This window comes from Giraffa tippelskirchi, chromosome 3 (genome assembly GCF_054371585.1).
Source record: "Giraffa tippelskirchi isolate mGirTip1 chromosome 3, T2T-mGirTip1v1.2.pri, whole genome shotgun sequence".
NCBI classification, from domain to species: domain Eukaryota; kingdom Metazoa; phylum Chordata; class Mammalia; order Artiodactyla; family Giraffidae; genus Giraffa; species Giraffa tippelskirchi.
This window is the reverse complement of record NC_137277.1, coordinates 164494780-164512078: the sequence shown is the minus strand read 5'-3', so window position 1 is coordinate 164512078 and position 17299 is coordinate 164494780. Positions and strand designations below refer to the sequence as shown.

Sequence of the window (17299 nt, the reverse complement as noted above, 5' to 3'; positions counted from 1 at the left end):
CCAATGAATATTCAGGACTGATTTCCTTTAGGATTGACTGGTTTGATCTCCTTGCTGTCCAAGGGACTCTCAAGAGTCTTCTCCAACTTCACAATTCAAAAGCATCAATTCTTCGGCGCTCAGCTTTCTTTATGGTCCAACTCTCACACCTATACATGACTACTGGAAAAACCATAGCTTGGACTAGACGGACGGACCTTTGTTGGCAAAATAATGTCTCTGCTTTTTAATATGCTGTCTAGGTTGGTCGTGGCTTTTCTTCCAAGGAGCAAGTGTCTTTTAATTTCATGGTTTCAGTTACCATCTGGAGTAATTTGGGAGCCCAAGAAAATTAAGCCTGTCACTGTTTCCATTGTTTCCCCATCTATTTGCCATGAATGATGGGACCAGATGCCATGATCTTAGTTTTCTGAATGTTGAGTTTTAAGCCAACTTTTTCACTCTCCTCCTTTGTTTTCATCAAGAGGCTCTTTAGTTCCTCTTCACTTTCTACCATAAGGGTGGTGTCATCTGCATATCTGAGGTTATTGATATTTCTCCCGGCAATGTTGATTCCAGCTTGTGTTTCATCCAGTCCAACATTTCACATGATGTATTCTGCATATAAGTTAAATAAGCAGGGTGACAGTATACAGCTTTGAGGTACTCCTTTCCCATTTTGGAACCAGTCCGTTTTCCATGTCTGGTTCTAACTGTTGCTTCTTGACCTGCATACAGATTTCTCAGGAGACAGGTCAGGTGGTCTGGTATTCCCATCTCTTGAAGAATTTTCCACACTTTGTTGTGATCCACACAGTCAAACGCTTTAGCGTAGTCAATGAAGCAGAATTAGACGTTTTTCTGGAATTCTCTTGCTTTTTCTATGATCCAACAGATCATTGATCTCTGGTTCCTCTGCCTTTCTGAATCCAGCTTGAACATCTGGAAGTTCTCGGTTCATGCACTGTTGAAGCCTGGTGTGGAGAATTTTGAGCATTACTTTGCTAGCGTGTGAAATGATCTACTGTCAGGTGCTGCGCTAATTCCCATTGTTTAAAGGAAAGATATGAAGAAGCTAATGTGAAGAGGAATATTTTTCCTAGCTTTATTGTTTGTATAAGTAACAACGGGTGTTCCTCAGCACTTATGTGAAAGATAGAGAAATGTTCTTTAAATGGCCTTGGATGGATCCTTGTAAGAGTGTGTATGTGTGCATGTCCACGCTCTCTGTGTGTGCTTGTACTACACATGTGTTGTGCATGTACACACACCCATGCCTGCTGGGATAGATGGGGATCTCACTTCTCTTGTCCAGCAAGGGACATTCTTAAACCCTAGAGATCTGAAAATAACTTGAAGAGGAGGAAGGGAGTGAAGTGACTTTGGAGACATGTGAAAGAGGAGGAGAGCAGGGCTGTAGATGTGTGTTTCTCCTTTTCCAGACACTGGAAAAGGAGTGTCACTTTTTCCCATTTCCTTCCTTCCTTTAATTTATCTTCTATCTCTTTTTCTTTATAATTTTTCTTCTTCTTTTTTAGGTAATAACAATAGTTTAGCTTGTTGTAATTAACTAAAAAGCTCAGAAAAGTATAAAGAAGAAAGTAAAACTGGTCTTTTAAAATCCTCCCACTTAGTGTGAACAACTATTAAAATTTTAGACTTCCCCGATGGCTCAGTGAGTAAAGAATCCGCCTGTAATGTAGGAGACACAGGTTCAATCCCTGGGTCAAGAAGATCCCCTGGAGGAGGAAATGGCAACCCACTTCAATATTCCTGCCCGGAGAATCCCATGGACAGGGTCGCAAAGAGTCGGACACAACTGAGTAACTAAACAGACAAAAACAATCTAAAACTCGGTGTTGCTGCACATACACATACACACAGATTCAGTATATGTCTGTTGATTGAGGGCAGGAAGAGAAGGGGGCAACAGAGGATGAGATGGTTGAGTGGCATCACCGACTCAATGGACATGAGTTTCAGCAAACTCCACGAGATGGTGATGGACAGGGAAGCCTGGCATGCTGCAGTCCACAGGGTTGCAAAGAGTCAGACACGACTGAGAGACTGAACAATAACAATTGATTGCCTACTGCCAGGTGCCGGGAATCTAGCACTGAACAAGATAGACCATTTATTGACAGAATACAAAATAAGTAACAAAAAATTATCAGGCAGGGAAAAATGTCATGAAGAAATCGATTTGAGGTATGTGATGAAGGGTGACTATGGGGCAGATTGAGATGAATTCATCAGGAAGAGGTAGCTGTTAAGTGGAGGATCTGAAAGACAGGAAAAGGACAGCTATTTAAAGATATCTCTCTCTCTCTTACACAAAAGGGACCACATTATATTGTTTTCAACTCGCTATTTTCACTTTGTTACGGTTAATTTAATATAGATTAATGTACCATTTTTAATGGTTCATAATATCCCAATGAATATTGATTTCTCAGAGTTTACTTCATCTCCTACTGATGCATTCAATTTTTTATTTTTATAAACAATGTTATGATAAGTATCCTTGTATCATGTCTTTTTCCACTTATCACCTTAGGGCAAATTTCTGGAAATGCAGTAGTTGGGACAATAAGTATACTGCCTTTCACATTTTGATCCACAGCCAAGTAGCTCTCCAAAAATACTGGACTAATGTATATAGTGACAATAGTGCAGTTCAGTTCAGTTCAGTTCAGTCGCTCAGTCGTGTCTCTGACTCTTTGTGACCCCATGAATCGCAGCACGCCAGGCCTCCCTGTCCATCATCAACTCCCTGAGTTTACCCAAACCCATGTCCATCGAGTCAGTGATGCCATCCAACCATCTCATCCTCTGTCGTCCCCTTCTCCTCCTGCCCCCAATCTTTCCCAGCATTAGGGTCTTTTCCAGTGAGTCAACTCTTTGCATGAGGTGGCCAAAGTATTGGAGTTTCAGCTTCAACATCAGTCCTTCCAATGAACACCCAGGACTGATCTTCTTTAGAATGGACTGGTTGGATCTTCTTGCAGTCCAAGGGACTCTCAAGAGTCTTCTCCAACACCACAGTTCAAAAGCATCAAGTCTTCAGCGCTCAGCTTTCTTCACCGTCCAACTCTCACATCCATATATGACCACTGGAAAAACCATAGCCTTGACTAGACGGACCTTTGTTGGCAAAGTAATGTCTCTGCTTTTAAATATGCTATCTAGGTTGGTCATAACCTTCCTTCCAAGGAGTAAGTGTCTTTTAATTTCATGGCTTCAATCACCATCTGCAGTGATTTTGGAGCCCAAAAAAATAAAGTCTGACACTGTTTCCACTGTTTCCCCATCTACTTCCCATGAAATGATGGGACCAGATGCTGTGATCTTAGTTTTCACAAGGAAGTGCATATTTCCCCATTTTTTTTAATCATGCTTGGGATTTTCTATTTTTATGATCTTTGTCAGTGATGCAATATCCCACTACTGTTTTGACTTGAGTTTCTTTAGTTAATAGTGAAGTCAAGTATCTTTTTTTGCACTTACTGATTATCTATATTTTGTGTGAATTACCTCTTCACAGTTTTAACTATTTTTCTATTGAAAATATATTGTGTTGCAATTGTGTTCTCTCAGATTGTCACTTGTTTTTCCATCTTGTTTATGGCCGTTCTTTTTCCTCTGTATCTCTAACATTCAACTTAAATGGAATCAATCTTTTTCTTTAAGATTTCTCCATGTCTAAAAAGATGTTCTCCACCCAACCCAATCATGAGAAACGCTGGGCTGGAAGAAGCACAAGCTGGAAACAAGATTGCCAGGAGAAATATCAATAACCTCAGATATGTACATGACACCATCCTTATGGCAGAAAGTGAAGAAGAACTAAAGAGCCTTTTGATGAAAGTGAAAGAGGAGAGTGAAAAAGTTGGCTTAAAACTCAACAATCAGAAAACTAAGATCATGGCATCTGGTCCCATCACTTCATGGCAAATAGATGGGGAAACAGCAGAAACAGTGGCTGATTTTATTTTTTTGAGCTCCAAAATCACTGCAGATGGTGATTGCAGCCATGAAATTAAGACGCTTACTCCTTGGAAGGAAAGTTATGACCAAGCTAGACAGCATATTAAAAAGCAGAGACATTACTTTGTCAACAAAGGTCCATCTGGTCAAGACTATGGTTTTCCCAATAGTCATGTATGGATGTTAGAGTTGGACTATAACGAAAGCTGAGCACCAAAGAATGATGCTTTTGAACTGTGGTGTTGGAGAAGACTCTTGAGAGTCCCTTGGACTGCAAGGAGATCCAACCAGTCCATCCTAAAGGAGATCAGTCCTGGGTGTTCATTGGAAGGACTGATGTTGAAGCTGAAACTCCAATACTTCGGCCACCTCATGCAAAGAGCTGAAAAGACCCTGATGCTGGGAAAGATTGAGGGTAGGAGGAAAAGGGGATGACAGAGGATGAGATGGTTGGATAGCATCACTGACTCGATTGACATGGGTTTGGGTAAACTCAGGGAGTTGGTGATGGACAGGGAGGCCTGGCGTGTTGCGGTTCATGGGGTTGCAAAGTCGGACACGACTGAGCAACTGAACTAAACTGAACTGACCCAACCCAAGATGCAATAATAATAATTATAAACACATGTTTTATTCAAATATTTTATTTAATATTAGATTACCATCACATATTAATTAATATTTTCTAATTATGCAAATAATATACTAATACATTGTTATTGCAAAAATTAAACTCCATAGAGAAGGCAAAAGTCCCCTAGACAACATCAATCCCAGTTCCTTCCCAGAAGTCACTTAATAAGAGTGATCTGTATCTTTCTTAAGCTTCTATTATACACACACACAGAAATTACAGTTTGATTTGTTTTGCTTTTGCATAAATGATATGGTACTATGTATATTGCTATGCAACTTTTAATGACGCTACGTATTTTGGAGATCTTTCACATTGGTATGTCCAGTCCAGTCCATCCTTTTAAACTGAATATTATATCAAAGCAGTTTTAATTTCTAACCTACTGGTGGATATTTAGGTTGAGTTCAATTTCTCTCTCTCTAAACAGTAATACAATAAACAAATCTTTATCATGTCTCTTTGTACATTTAAGTATTTCTCTAGGGTCAATACTAGAAATTGGAATTCCAGGGTAGAAAATATATGCATTTGAATTTCTAATAGATACCTTCAAATTGTTCCCTCTTCTAAGGTTTTTATAATTTTTTTTTTCATTTTTTCATCAATTTGGAACCTATTTGGGGGCTAAGAATGAGGAAGGATTGATCTTTTTTCTTCATATAAATGGCTATCCAGTTGTACCAAGAGCATTTACTGACTAATCTATCCTTTTCCCCAACGGATCTGAAATGGTGCCTTTATCATCTATTAAATTCCACCTATGCTGGAGTTTAGTTTGGGGTTATCTATTCTGTTCTATTGATACATCTGTTCCTACATCAGTGCCTTGTTTTTTAGCTACCTTAGCTCTTTAGTAAATTTTAGTATATAGTAGGGCAAGCCTTCCATCATTAGTTTTATTTCTTATGCTTTTCTTGATGTCCTGTGTTTTTCTGGGATAATATGTAAATTTTTTAAAAAGGAGTAAAATGTAGAAAGTTTATAAAGAAATATCCCTTTTCATATTTACATTGTTTATCATCACCCCTCCTTCCTTTTAGATTGTCTTTATATAAAAATGCATGCAGAGAGATTAATTTTATGATGTATGGTCTTGAAGCCAAATATCAGTCACAGGAGACTATGATCAAAGGGAGGTGAAGAATTGGGGCAGGGGAAAGTTGTAAAAGGGGAGTAAGTATGGTGGGCAATGTCGCCAAGTAGAGAGAGATCTCAGGAGTATATATATATATATATATATATATGTATATGTATATGTATATAATTCATTATTTGACTGTGCCGGGTCTTAGTTGTGGCATGTGGGATCTAGTTCCCTGACCAGGGATGGAACCCTGGGCCAGCTGCCCTGGGAGCTTGGAATCTTAGCCACTGGACCACCAGGAAAGTCCTGGTAATGGTCTTAATAAAGGTCTTTAAAGTTTAACCTCTGTTGTCTTCAGGCCACTCATGGCAAGTGCTGTTCATGGTGTATAAAGGGGTCAGCAGTTGTGCTTAAAGTGGGGCACATGAAGAAGAAATCTTCTGGAGATGCTCATCTGAGTGCCCACGGTAGAGTCCCAGAGGGTAGAAGCCACAGGATGTCCCCTTGCATACTGCCAGATGCTCTGGTTGCTGGGCACCCTGCCTGGCAGGCAAAGCAGTTACCATGACAACCACCCCCACACACACACACAGACACACATCTGTGATTTTTTTGTGTTTCTCCTTTCCCATTAAGTACCAAGGTATTCCAGGGACAGGCAAGCATAGCTCTCGGAACAGAACGTCCTCTGCTCCAGGAAGCATTGCAGGGAAGGAAAGTGGAGATGTGCACATGTTATGATTGAATGAGACTTCATCGGTTTAAATGCCTGTGTACCTGCTTCTGTGTTCAAATGTGTTGTATATCAATGTATGTATCAGCATGTATCATGCAAATGGTCAGATCACAATTTATCTGCCCATTTGCTTCCTACTCCCCTCCCCTCTCTGTTGCCCCTGTGGTGTAAGAATCACACTGCCCTCCAACCTTTGCTGAGCAGAAGTGCTGAGTCACGGCTGCAGCTGGGTTTCTGTCTCCTATCCTCCATCTCCATTCTTTCCTCAGCCCACCCCTCCCTCATTCCTGCTGGACTCTCTAGACCTCTGGGCCCTCTTCACCACCTCTGTCCTAAGCCTGGACTCATTTTTCCCAGAAGTTCACTTCTGGGCAATCGAGAGAAGGCACGTCACTCTGTTTCTGCATTTACTCCCTTCTCACTTTGCCTTCTCAAAATACTGCTCCGAGTCCTTCTCCCTGAGACCGCCTTCTCCCTGAGAAAACAGGAATCTGACCAAGTTTGACCCAGGAGGCTAATTCTTTCATGTATTCGTGCTGATCCTCCTCCAGTCCCTCACCACTTAATCGGATTATGGCAATGTCTCACGCCTGGGGCGTGGCAAGGAAAGTGAGATTTAATTTGCCACCAGGCACTGAGGCTTTTTTCTCTTTCTAGGTCTCCAAATGCCAGACCACAGGTTCTTGGAGGCAAGCACGCTTTAGCCCACCTGTATGGGTGTGTGTCCGAGTGCGCATAGGAGTGTAGTAATAGAAAGGTGCTGTGTCTCTGCGTTCAGGGACAGAATCTAGAAGCCCCTCCCCAAGGATGTTTGAGGGTCTCTATAGGCTCCCCAGTATTCTTGCCTGGAGAATCCCGGGGACGACGGAGCCTGGTGGGCTGCCGTCTATGGGGTCGCACAGAGTCGGACACGACTGAAGCGACTTAGCTGCAGCAGCATAGGCTCTCGAGTCTCTTTCCCATCCCCGTTGGGCTCTTCTAACAGAAATCTCAATCAAATAGTCTCGATAACTAGTTCCAAATAAGAGGGATCAGGATTGTTCTCTGCAACCTCCCCGCCAGAGGTGAGAGAGTGGAAAGGGCACCCTCCTCCTCCGCCCCGCCCCACCGCTCCTGTTCAGTCTGGTTACTATGGCGACAGCCGCGGGGTGACCCAAGTGCTCCTCCCTCTCTCCTTCCATACCTAGAGAGATGACGGCACCGCGCTGACTGCGCCAAATTCCAGCCAATGGGCGACTGCTCCCGCCTTCCCTTCCACCAGCTCTCCCCACCTCCCCCCGGGAACTCGATTCACAAATCTGGACTGGGGATTTCCGGCTACTGGCCGGTTGAGAGGGCGCTGGGCAGAGTCCGGAGGAGAGTTGAGATCTGTCTTCCCAGGAGGACAGTCTTCCTGGGTTCTTGGGCCAGACTCCTGTAACTTACCACCAGAAAGGATCACACCTACTCCCAAATTATCCGGAAAACCTAACTGAGGCTGTCTGCAGCTCCTCCTACTCCTGCATGCCCTCCCTCACCCTTTTCGAGTGTGCCCCGTCAGTACCACGGACAGCGAACCAGGGCCTTTCTAGGTGGGCTTCTCCCTCTTCTCTCTCCGAACGCTCCGGAGGTCTCCGTGGAGACCAGGGTCACAGACGCCAGCGCTCCACTGCAGCCAGGGCCTCCTCGGGCCAATGAAAAACTGAATGGGGCGCTTAGCTAAGTGGTTAAGAAGGCAATGGGGACCAAAGAGGAATCTCAGGCTAAATAGCTTACTTTTCTTCCTTCAACCCCAAAGAATGGCTCCTGTCTTCCAGGCTGCCTGTGTACTAGCCTCCCTGGCGATTAAGGACTGGGTCTGAATCTCAGGCAGGGATGGACCTCCCAAAGCTGCACTGGGTAGGCATGTGGCTGAAACAGCCTTGAAGCAGCCCTATGAGTAGGGGAAAGGGAATGGGGCTAAGTGTGGCATTCAGGCCCCACCTGAGAGTGGTGAAGACAGACTTAGTCAGACCTAACTGAACTCTTGACAGAATGAATGGCAGGGAGAGGTGGAGGAAAGAGAGAAAACAGCAACAATAACTAGCTGATGCTGCCTCAATGAGCCACTCTGTAAAAGGGGAAAAACTTCTGCTGTCCTCATCACTTATCCCCTAAATGGCCTGGGCGTTAATGCGCAGGTGATCAGAAAAAATGAAGACGGGGGCGGGGGGACGGGGCGGGGGCAGGAATTCAGCCTTACCAGGCCTCATCCTTTGGCTCCCTCACTTTGCTCTCTGTAAGATGGAAGTCAATGGGGGGAGGGGTGACAGAAACAGTAGCCGTTCTCAGGGACTCAACCCTCCCCACTAGGCCCATGGGGGTCCCGAGTGCCCTGCCTGTGATAGTTCCACTCCCGCTCCCTCCCTCCCAAGGCCCAAAAAAAGGCTGGCGCAAAAACATCTGCAGGCGCTTCCAGCGCTTTATAGTTCTCTCCCGGACAGACGGACAGACAGACAATGCGGCCCGCACCGTCGGCCCGCACCATTGGCACCTTGGACACGGCACCAGGCCCAACCCAGTCCCTGGTACCCTCCCAGGAAAATTCTGGTCCGGCCTCAGATCAGCACCTCAGACAGTTCCGGGCCCACCCCACCCCTCCCCCCTCCCTCCGGAAACAACCAAATAAATTAAAAGTGTGGTGGGGGGGGACAAAAACACCTAAGGGCAAGGAAGAGGGGTGCTCCTCCCTCTGAGTAAGAAGAGTATTCTGTCTCCTCCCACCCTTCTGCTGAGGCGCCGCCGCCACCGCCGGGGTGACCTCCTAGGTTGATTTTTGCTCCCAAACCTCAGCCTCCTGAAGCTGGCATCCCCCTCCCCCCAACTTCCGGCATGCAACACGTTGGAAAAGGTGGGGAGAGGTGGTGGGATGGGGCGGAGGACCATCCTGGTGGTTGTCTGGGCTCCCGGGGCTGCAGTTTCTGCTGTACCTCAGCCGATCCCAATCAAGAACTCATGTTCCCTTCGGTCTGGGGAGGAGAATACAGGGTCGCAGTCGGAGGGAGAAATGCAAGCTAACATAGGCGGAGAGGGGGGAAGGCAGACGAGAGCGGGAAAATGGTGACACATGCCAGGAGCGAGGAAAAGAGAAAAGGGGGGAATGGGGACAGAGGTGCAGAAAGAGAAACGGGGCAATGAGAGAGAGAGTCAGGTAGTGGGTAAGATGGAGACGGAAATACACACCCAAGGAATGGAAAGTGGAACTGCAAGGAGGAAGGTGGGAAGGCAAAAGATAAAGGAAGGAGGGAAGGTGAAGATACAGGAAGGAGATGAAGAAATGGACAAGTCCGAGGGAGACGACTTACACAGCGAAGGGAAGGGGGAGACCCGGGCAGAACTGGAGAGATGAGGGCGCAGACAGAAAGGGTGAGGTTGGGGGTTCCTCTCCCGCGCTCATCCCCCACCCTCACCCTGCGCCCAGCAAATCCAAACGCCGAGGCCTCTGGCATCCTGGCCTCCACCTTCCCCTGCGGGGCAGGGGCGGCTTCTCCTCCGGCCACGGCGCGGAGCGGCGGTAACAGCGGCGGCGGCTTGATGGTCCCGGGAGCTCCGAGTGTGTGTTAGGGGCTGGGGCGGGGGGCGGGCGCGGCCCTGGGTTATCCCTAGCGGTCCAGGTTCATAGTCCAGTGCTTGGCTCCAGTCGCGCAGCTGTCCCTGGCGGCCGAGGAGGAGGAGGAGGTGGAGGGGGCCGCGGGCGCGCCCCCGTTGGGTGGACCCCCGGCGCAGGCGGAGACCTCGCCCTCGTTCTTGAGGTCTTGGAAGACCTGCGTGAAGAAGTGGGGGTCGGCGTTGAGCCGCAGCATCTGCGGGCTGAGCCGCTGGATGAGGCGCAGGCAGCGTTGCCAGAAGCGCTCCTTGTCGGGCTCCACGAGGAAGGGCTTGAGCGGGTAGGAGATCTCGTTGCCCATGTAGGAGTAGGCGAGGTAGAGGCAGGTGAGGAAGGCGGCCTGCAGCTCGGCGGCCGACGCCAGCTCGTCCCCGCGCAGCGACTCGCGGCACAGCAGGTACACGAACACTAGGTTGGCGGGCGTAATGAAGGCCTGGTCTTGCCAGCCCTGCAGCAGCAGCGAGCGGTCCACTCCGCGGAACCAGCCCACCAGCTCGCCTGGGCTCAGCTCCTTGAGACGGTAGCAGCGCCGGCACACGAAGTCGCCCAGGCAGCGCAGCAGCTCGCCGGTAGAAGCCTGCACGATGACCCGCCGCGGCGAGCCGCCAGGGACCGGCGGCGCCGCCTGCGGGGCTGGGGGCGGCGGCGGCGGCTTCCCTCCGCCGGAGCCTGGCGGCGGAGCGCCGGCGCTGCCCCCCGACGGCGGCTCGCAGGTGGCGGAGACCGCGGGCACGGTGGGCACGGGCACTGCCAGGGGCTTGGCGGCGCCGCCTCCGTCGGGGGGATCCCGACCTTTGCGGAGAAGATTCTCGCGGTTGCGTTGCTGGACCAGAGGGTCGGGGCAGGTGGACGCCGGCTTGGGCGTCACCTTCTTGCTGCCTTTCTTCTTCTTGGCGGACGCGGCCACAAGGCGCTTCCAGGTGAGCGCGGAGATGAGCACGGACGGTCGTTTGAGCCGGCTCTCGCCTTTGCCGCCCTTGCCCGCTGGCGGCGCCCCGTAGCCCCCCAGCGCCTCGTCTCCCGCGGGCGGCGCCTTCTTCTTCTCCTCGGGAAGCCCGCCGGGCCTCCGGCCCTTGGCCGAGGAGGCAGGGGAAAGAGACAGAACCGTGCCCATCCTGCAGAGCGGGGCCGGCGCCCGGGCCCCGGCGGGAACCGCGGGCGGCGCCCCTGCCCGCCGCCGCCGCCTCTGCTGCAGCCCCCGGGGACCCGGCGGTGGGGGCCCAGCCCCGGCCCGGGCGCGGGAACGGGCAGTAGAACGCGGCTGCTTTGGCTGTTCTGCGCCGGCTGCTCGGGGTCTGAGCTGCGCCAGCTGCAGCGTCAGCCCCACCCCTTGGGCCCAGTCTTCTCCGCGCCACGCCCCGCCTCACGCAGCCAATCCTTGCCCAAGCTGTCCTCCTAACCGGCAGCTTCGCTGACCAATAGAATCTCTCATTCCAATCTCAAGTTCCGCCCATCCCCATGCCTTGGTCTCTGGTCCAGTCCCTTCATCAGAAACGCGAAAGGAGAAGGAGATGGCTGGTTCGAGGACCTCGTCAGGGTCAGAGCCGGTGGGTGGGTGGGTGGTGGGAGGCTGCTCCCACCTACCCCTACAGGTCCTAGGGCCCTGAGTCAACTTGTTTTGATGCACTGGATCGCGATAGCAGAGATGCCACGGAAACAGCCTCCCTCCCCTTTTGATTATTGGGGGGGGGGGGCAGCGTGGGCAGCTGCTTCATCAAGGCGCCCAGGCCCTAGCTGGGTCGCACTGCACCAGCTCCTCCAACCTAGCTGTCAGTGGATTCCCTCTTAACTCTCCTCCCCTCCCTTCCCCCATGTGGCCACCAGGGAAGACTGCAGCAGGTGTATTCTTGCTTTGCCTGTGATGAGGTGTTGGCTGGGCCCTGGTCTGCCTGAAGGTCGCAACCGGCCTCCTTAGAGGCCTTTACTCGGGGGTGGTAAGACGCTCAGATTTGTCGCCAAGGCCACCGTTTGTGGACCTGATTCTCTGCTGCTGAGTCTGTGATAAGAGGCCCTGAGCTCTGGTCCCTGAGCGACTGCTCTTGTGCTCTTCGCCCCTCTCCCCTCCAATCCCCTGATTTCACACTTGGGTGGATGATGGGTGATTGGTCCCTGGGGAAAGTCTGGAAATTGGTCTGCCCAGCGTCAGGTAGCAGACCGGCCTTCTGTGCAGAGGGAGGCCCAGGAGGGTTGGTCCCACCCATGGCCAGTCCTGGTCCAAGCTGAGATGGGTTTTCATTGTCGCATGCTCCCTGCCATTCAGGTCCTAGCTGACCCCATTCCCAGCTCCAGGCTATTAGGCTGGGTCCTGCCCATTTCTCTCTGGGTCTGTCTGTTCTCTCCTCGGCATCCATAAGGCCTTTGTCCTGGATTTGGTATTCTCTAGGCCTTACCTGCAGGTCTGGAGCCCAGCTGGTTTTGGGCTGTTCTATCTGCCTTGAAGGACTGTGTCCACCCTTCTCCTGGCCTGCTCTCTGGCTCCCCAGCACAGGAGTCTTCTGGCTTCCTTAGTGGACTTTGGAGGTAGGTATGGGTTTCATGGAGGAGAGAAGCCTTCACCTATCCCTGGTAGGTCAGATGGTAAAGAATATGCCTGCAATGCAGGAGACCTGGGTTTGATCCCTGGGTCAGTAAGACCCCCTGGAGAAGGAAATGTCTACCTACTCCAGTATTCTTGCCTGGAGAATCCCATGGACAGAGGAGCCTGGTGGGCTACAGTTGATGGGGGTGCAAAGAGTCTGACACAACTGAACGACTAACATACACATGGATTCAGCAGAATTCTCAGACTTGGTCCCGGAGTCACCTCTATGCTCCTCAGAGACCACGAACCCAGCTCCAAGGATCCACTGCAGTCAGGGCTTGTGTGTATGCACATGTGTACCTAGTTCATTCCAGAGAGGCTATTGCAGAATCCCCTTGGGCTGCCAACAGAGGCACCAGCTTTTCTCAGCTGTCCCACGGGCTGGCCCCCACCCCACCCCTGTGGGGGCCTGTGGTCTAGCTGTATTGATTTCCTACCATACACCACCTTACACAGGCCAACTTGTACCCTTTCCTGACTCAGCACTCAGTTGTACTTTCTCAGTGGGGTCTCTCCTGTTCCCTTAGATCTGATCTTTGTTCTCTCACAGCTCAAGCTGACCTGCCCAACCTCTCATTCTCCCCATAGTTACCGAAAAATGTTCCCTCTTTTCAGTTTTTGTAATTGGTCCTACTTCCTCCTGCAAGGCTTTCTGAGTCAGCCTTTATCTGACACCCAAGGAACAGTCAGTTCACCAGTAGTTAAGGACAGGCCCCATAGAGACTGAGTTGCACTGACAGAAACACCAGGCACGTGGATTTGAATGGCACATGGATTTGAATGGCACGTGGGTCCTCTGCTCCCAGGAGTCCCTCACTGACATAAGGCCTACTTGCTGGTGTCATTCAAGACAAGAGTCTATGGAGCCCCTACAGATGTCACCACTATGGGATCCCCATTCCAAGCCCAGCAGTGACCTGTTGTTCTTTTAGAATTGAGAGTTCCCTCCTCTGCTTCAGGTGCCTTAAAAGATCTTATTTCCCCTTCTCATCTTCATCTTGCCCTGCCTCAGACCCCCTCTCTTGGGCTCACATGCTCACCACCCTCCTACTCTGGTCATCCCTCTTGAATCTCTGAGCTCCTATCACTGGGCCAGGACCTTCCCTCAGACCACCAGTCTGCCTTTGTCAAGCTCTTGAAATTCCATCTCCTCCAAGAAGCTTTTATGGACTGACTGGGAGGGACCTGACGCCCTTCCTAACATCAATCTTTCTAACCTCTTCCCCTGCCAGCAGCAGCTGCTACATAACAACTCAGTTAAGGGCTGGGCTCTGAGTTCTCAGTCCAAGATGTGCGAGAAGAATATGGATGGAATTTTAAAGGACAAGAAGACAAAATAATAAAAACAAATCTATAAAGAGTGACGGCATTTCTGTTACCAAAAAAGCTTGCAGTATTAAAGGAGGAGAGAGGGAGTTTATGTTTCTACAGGGTGGAGGCCAAGGAGGATAAGTACAGTGAAACTGGAAAGGCATCCTGAGAAGGTGGGCTTTATGGAAGGACAGAGGACCACCAGGGAATTCCCCAAATGAGCCCCATCTTTAAGGGAACATCCAAAGGCAATGCTTCTCAAACTCTTCTGCCCTTTGGCTGCTTTTTATCTTTTTATCTGGTAAGTCATAGTCTAGGAGGCAGAGTTTTCAGTTCAGTTCAGCTCAGTTGCTCAATCAGGTCCAACTCTGTGACTCTACTGACTGCACACCAGGCTTCCCTGTCAATCACCAACTCCTGGAGCTTGCTCAAACTCATGTCCATCAGGTTGGTGATGCCATCCAACCATCTCATCCTCTGTCAGGAGTTTTAGTCCACAGCTTATTAATTGTATGACTTGGGGAAGTCATTTCAGCTCTCCCTTCACACTACAATGCAGGAATTCTACATATTTTTATTATCAGGCAAAAAAAAAAATACCAAAGGAGGAAGATAATATCTTGGAATTGGACTTAAAAATGGTTCTTAAAGCCTCTTCTAGCTCTATGAATCTGTTTCTAAATAAAACCTGCCCTGTGAATCTGTTTTACTTTCTAGCTCCAGTCCTGTCTGGTTCTCCCTGTTTCTGCCTGATGGGCTCAGGCTTGTGTGCACAGCATCTGTGTGAGGCCTGCCCTTCTGCAGTTCTACCCAGGAGATGAAGGGGAGGGGTACTCAGGCTCTCAGCAATGTAAACGTTCCTAGGTCCCTCCAAGCTTTAGGGGAGGGAAGGTGAAAGATGGTGCAACAAAGGACAAGGTGCCGAGATGGCCAAGTTCCAGGGTCTCCCCAGTAAACATAAAGGTGGGAGGCCCTGGAACTCAAGGTCATTGCATCCCATGTCTCCAAGAGGGCCCTACAAAGGGGCTGATGACAATGTAGGTTCTTGAAAAAGCCAGAGAAGAGACTCAGCCTGGGCATCTGAATTCCTGGATCCAGCTGCCCCCCTACCCTGAGTACTCCCACCCAAAGGCCTCGGCTCCTGAGGTATGCAAAGGGAGAGCATATGCACCAGCCCTCCCTCCCTCTCCAGAGGACCTTACCCCAGGGGAGCTGGGGTGCGGAGGCAGTGGAGGGAGTAGAAACCCCGCCTTCCCCCAGGCAACAATGGTGAGTGTAGAAAGAGACAGAGCAGAGAGAAGAGATGGACTTGACAAAAGAGGTGCTGCTAGCTACCAAGAGGGAAACCCCATGTTCTCATGCCTTTCACTTTCCAGCAGACCCCTTGCTAGGAGGACTTAATTGAGGAGCCCAAATAAAGGATTTATAGAAAAGAAAATAGGGTTGATAAGCACAGTTGCGGAAGTGGTGCTCCGGGACAGGGAGAGAAGAGACCAAGGCTGAGAGGCTGGAAGGCCCAGGATTAAGGGTAAGGGGAGGACAAGGGCGAGGCTGGGGCTCCTTTTCCTTGCCCTAAACTCTGCTCCCTTAATAAAGCCCTGGTCTGCCCTCTAGGTTACTGATGCTAGCCCTCCCACATCCTTATACTTCTTCATACTTGGACCTTCTCTCTTCGGCTCTCTGGCTCCTGCTTTCATCTCCCTTTGTCGCCCCCTAAAAACAGTTCTCTCTACCCAATCCTCCCAGCAATATATATATACATATATATATGTATATATATATGTATATATATACTCTCCAATAGCTTTATTTCTCAGTTCATCTTCTCCTGCCTCCACCAAGCCCATTTTTTGTCTCCTCTCTTTCACCCCTCAACCCCAGCCACAAGCATCTCTGTCTCCTCCCTGCCCTGCTGGAGCCCAGCATAGCACTCCAGATGCAGGAGCAGATCAAGAAGGGTGGGGGTGGTGGCTGTTGCTTTTCTGGGATATTCTTAGCCTGTCTGGGGGCTGGAGCTGGAATCAGCGTTTCCTCTCAACCAGGCAGGTGGCTGCAGGAAAGCTGCTGCTGTGACTGGGTCTTCGTGTAGCTGCCTGTCTCCTTCCCTGTCTCTGTCCTCTATCTTGATTCCACTCTGTGAGTCCTGCCTTCCCATCTTGTGCCCCGGGATGGGAGAGGGGTTCTCTCTGCCCCAGCTTGAGCCCAGGGGAGGTTTGAAAACCCTGTCTTGGAGACTCTAGGGGAAAGAAAAGAGGCTTTGAGAACTCTAGCTCAGATATTCCCTGGGTTCCCACACAATCTTTGCCTCTGCCCCGCTTTCAACTGCCCCAACAACCCCTGTTGTTGTTGTTCAGTTGCTCAGTCGTGTCTTACTCTTTGTGGCTACATGGACTGCCAGGCTTCCCTGTCCTTCACTATCTCTCAGAGTTTGCTCAAACTCAAGTCCATTGAGTCTATGATGCCATCTGACCATCTCATCCTCTGTCACCCCCTGCATGGAACTTGATCCCTAAACTCTAGGGATGTTCAGATCCCTAAACTCATGATCATGAGAGCCTTTCTAATCTTGACTTTAATTCAACCTGGAGTTTGGGGGCTGCCTCCTGAGAGAGGCTGAGCCCTGGGTTACAGTCCTTCTTTGGGACTGAACAAGGAGCTCACTGTCCCAGACTCCTTTGTTAGCAGAGGGAGGGGCCAGGAAGAGATCTGATTCATTCACAAATAGCACTGAAAGTATTTGTCACCTTAAAAAAAAAAAAAAAGACAGTGTGGGGGTTCATACATGAGTTCTAGAGTCATGCAGGTCTGGATTCAAGCCTAGCCGCTCCACTTATAAGTTGAGGGACCTTGGGCAAGTTTCTTAATTCATCTGAGGCCTGTAAAGGTGGACCATCATAGGGTTGCTGTAAGATTTTATTTAATCTCACAATGCTCCACAATGCTTGTATATTATATGTGCATGGTGCTTGGTGTTACAAAATGTGAGTTATTACAAAATTATACTGTCATTATTTTTACAGGGCAGGAACAGTTTGTCTGACCTGTACCATTAGCATTTTTTTTTCTCTCATTAGAACATTCTTCATTAAAGGGTAGGGGTTGTACAATCATTTCTTTTTGTTTGGCTTTTGAGACCTGAATTTAGAGCTATCCTTTCTTCTGGGCCATTGTGCTGGCAGCTATTGCTATTCAGATTGTTCCTGGGTGGGGGGTTGTTTGATTTGATTCCTGAGGTCACAAAGACCTGCCAGCATATCAGGCACTGGCCCCCTTCTCCAGTCCACTGTGGGCCTCATTAATTTTGTGAAGCTGTATGTACCTGCCATGTGCCTGGCACCACGCTGGCCCTGCATTCTGAC

The 17299-nt window shown here is 49.5% G+C and overlaps 1 protein-coding gene across 1 annotated transcript; it reads right to left on the bottom strand.

Moving 5' to 3' along the window:
* Positions 1-10043: 10043 nt before the first annotated feature.
* CDK5R2 (cyclin dependent kinase 5 regulatory subunit 2) lies at positions 10044-11162 on the bottom strand. Its single transcript, XM_081578239.1, has one exon. The coding sequence runs from the start codon at positions 11160-11162 to the stop codon at positions 10044-10046; it is 1119 nt and encodes a 372-aa protein (XP_081434365.1).
* Positions 11163-17299: the final 6137 nt, after the last annotated feature.

What these genes read in the sequence shown, in the direction of transcription:
- CDK5R2 (XM_081578239.1), bottom strand. Translation starts at nt 11,162, where the DNA reads ATGGGCACGGTTCTGTCTCTTTCCCCTGCCTCCTCGGCCAAGGGCCGG.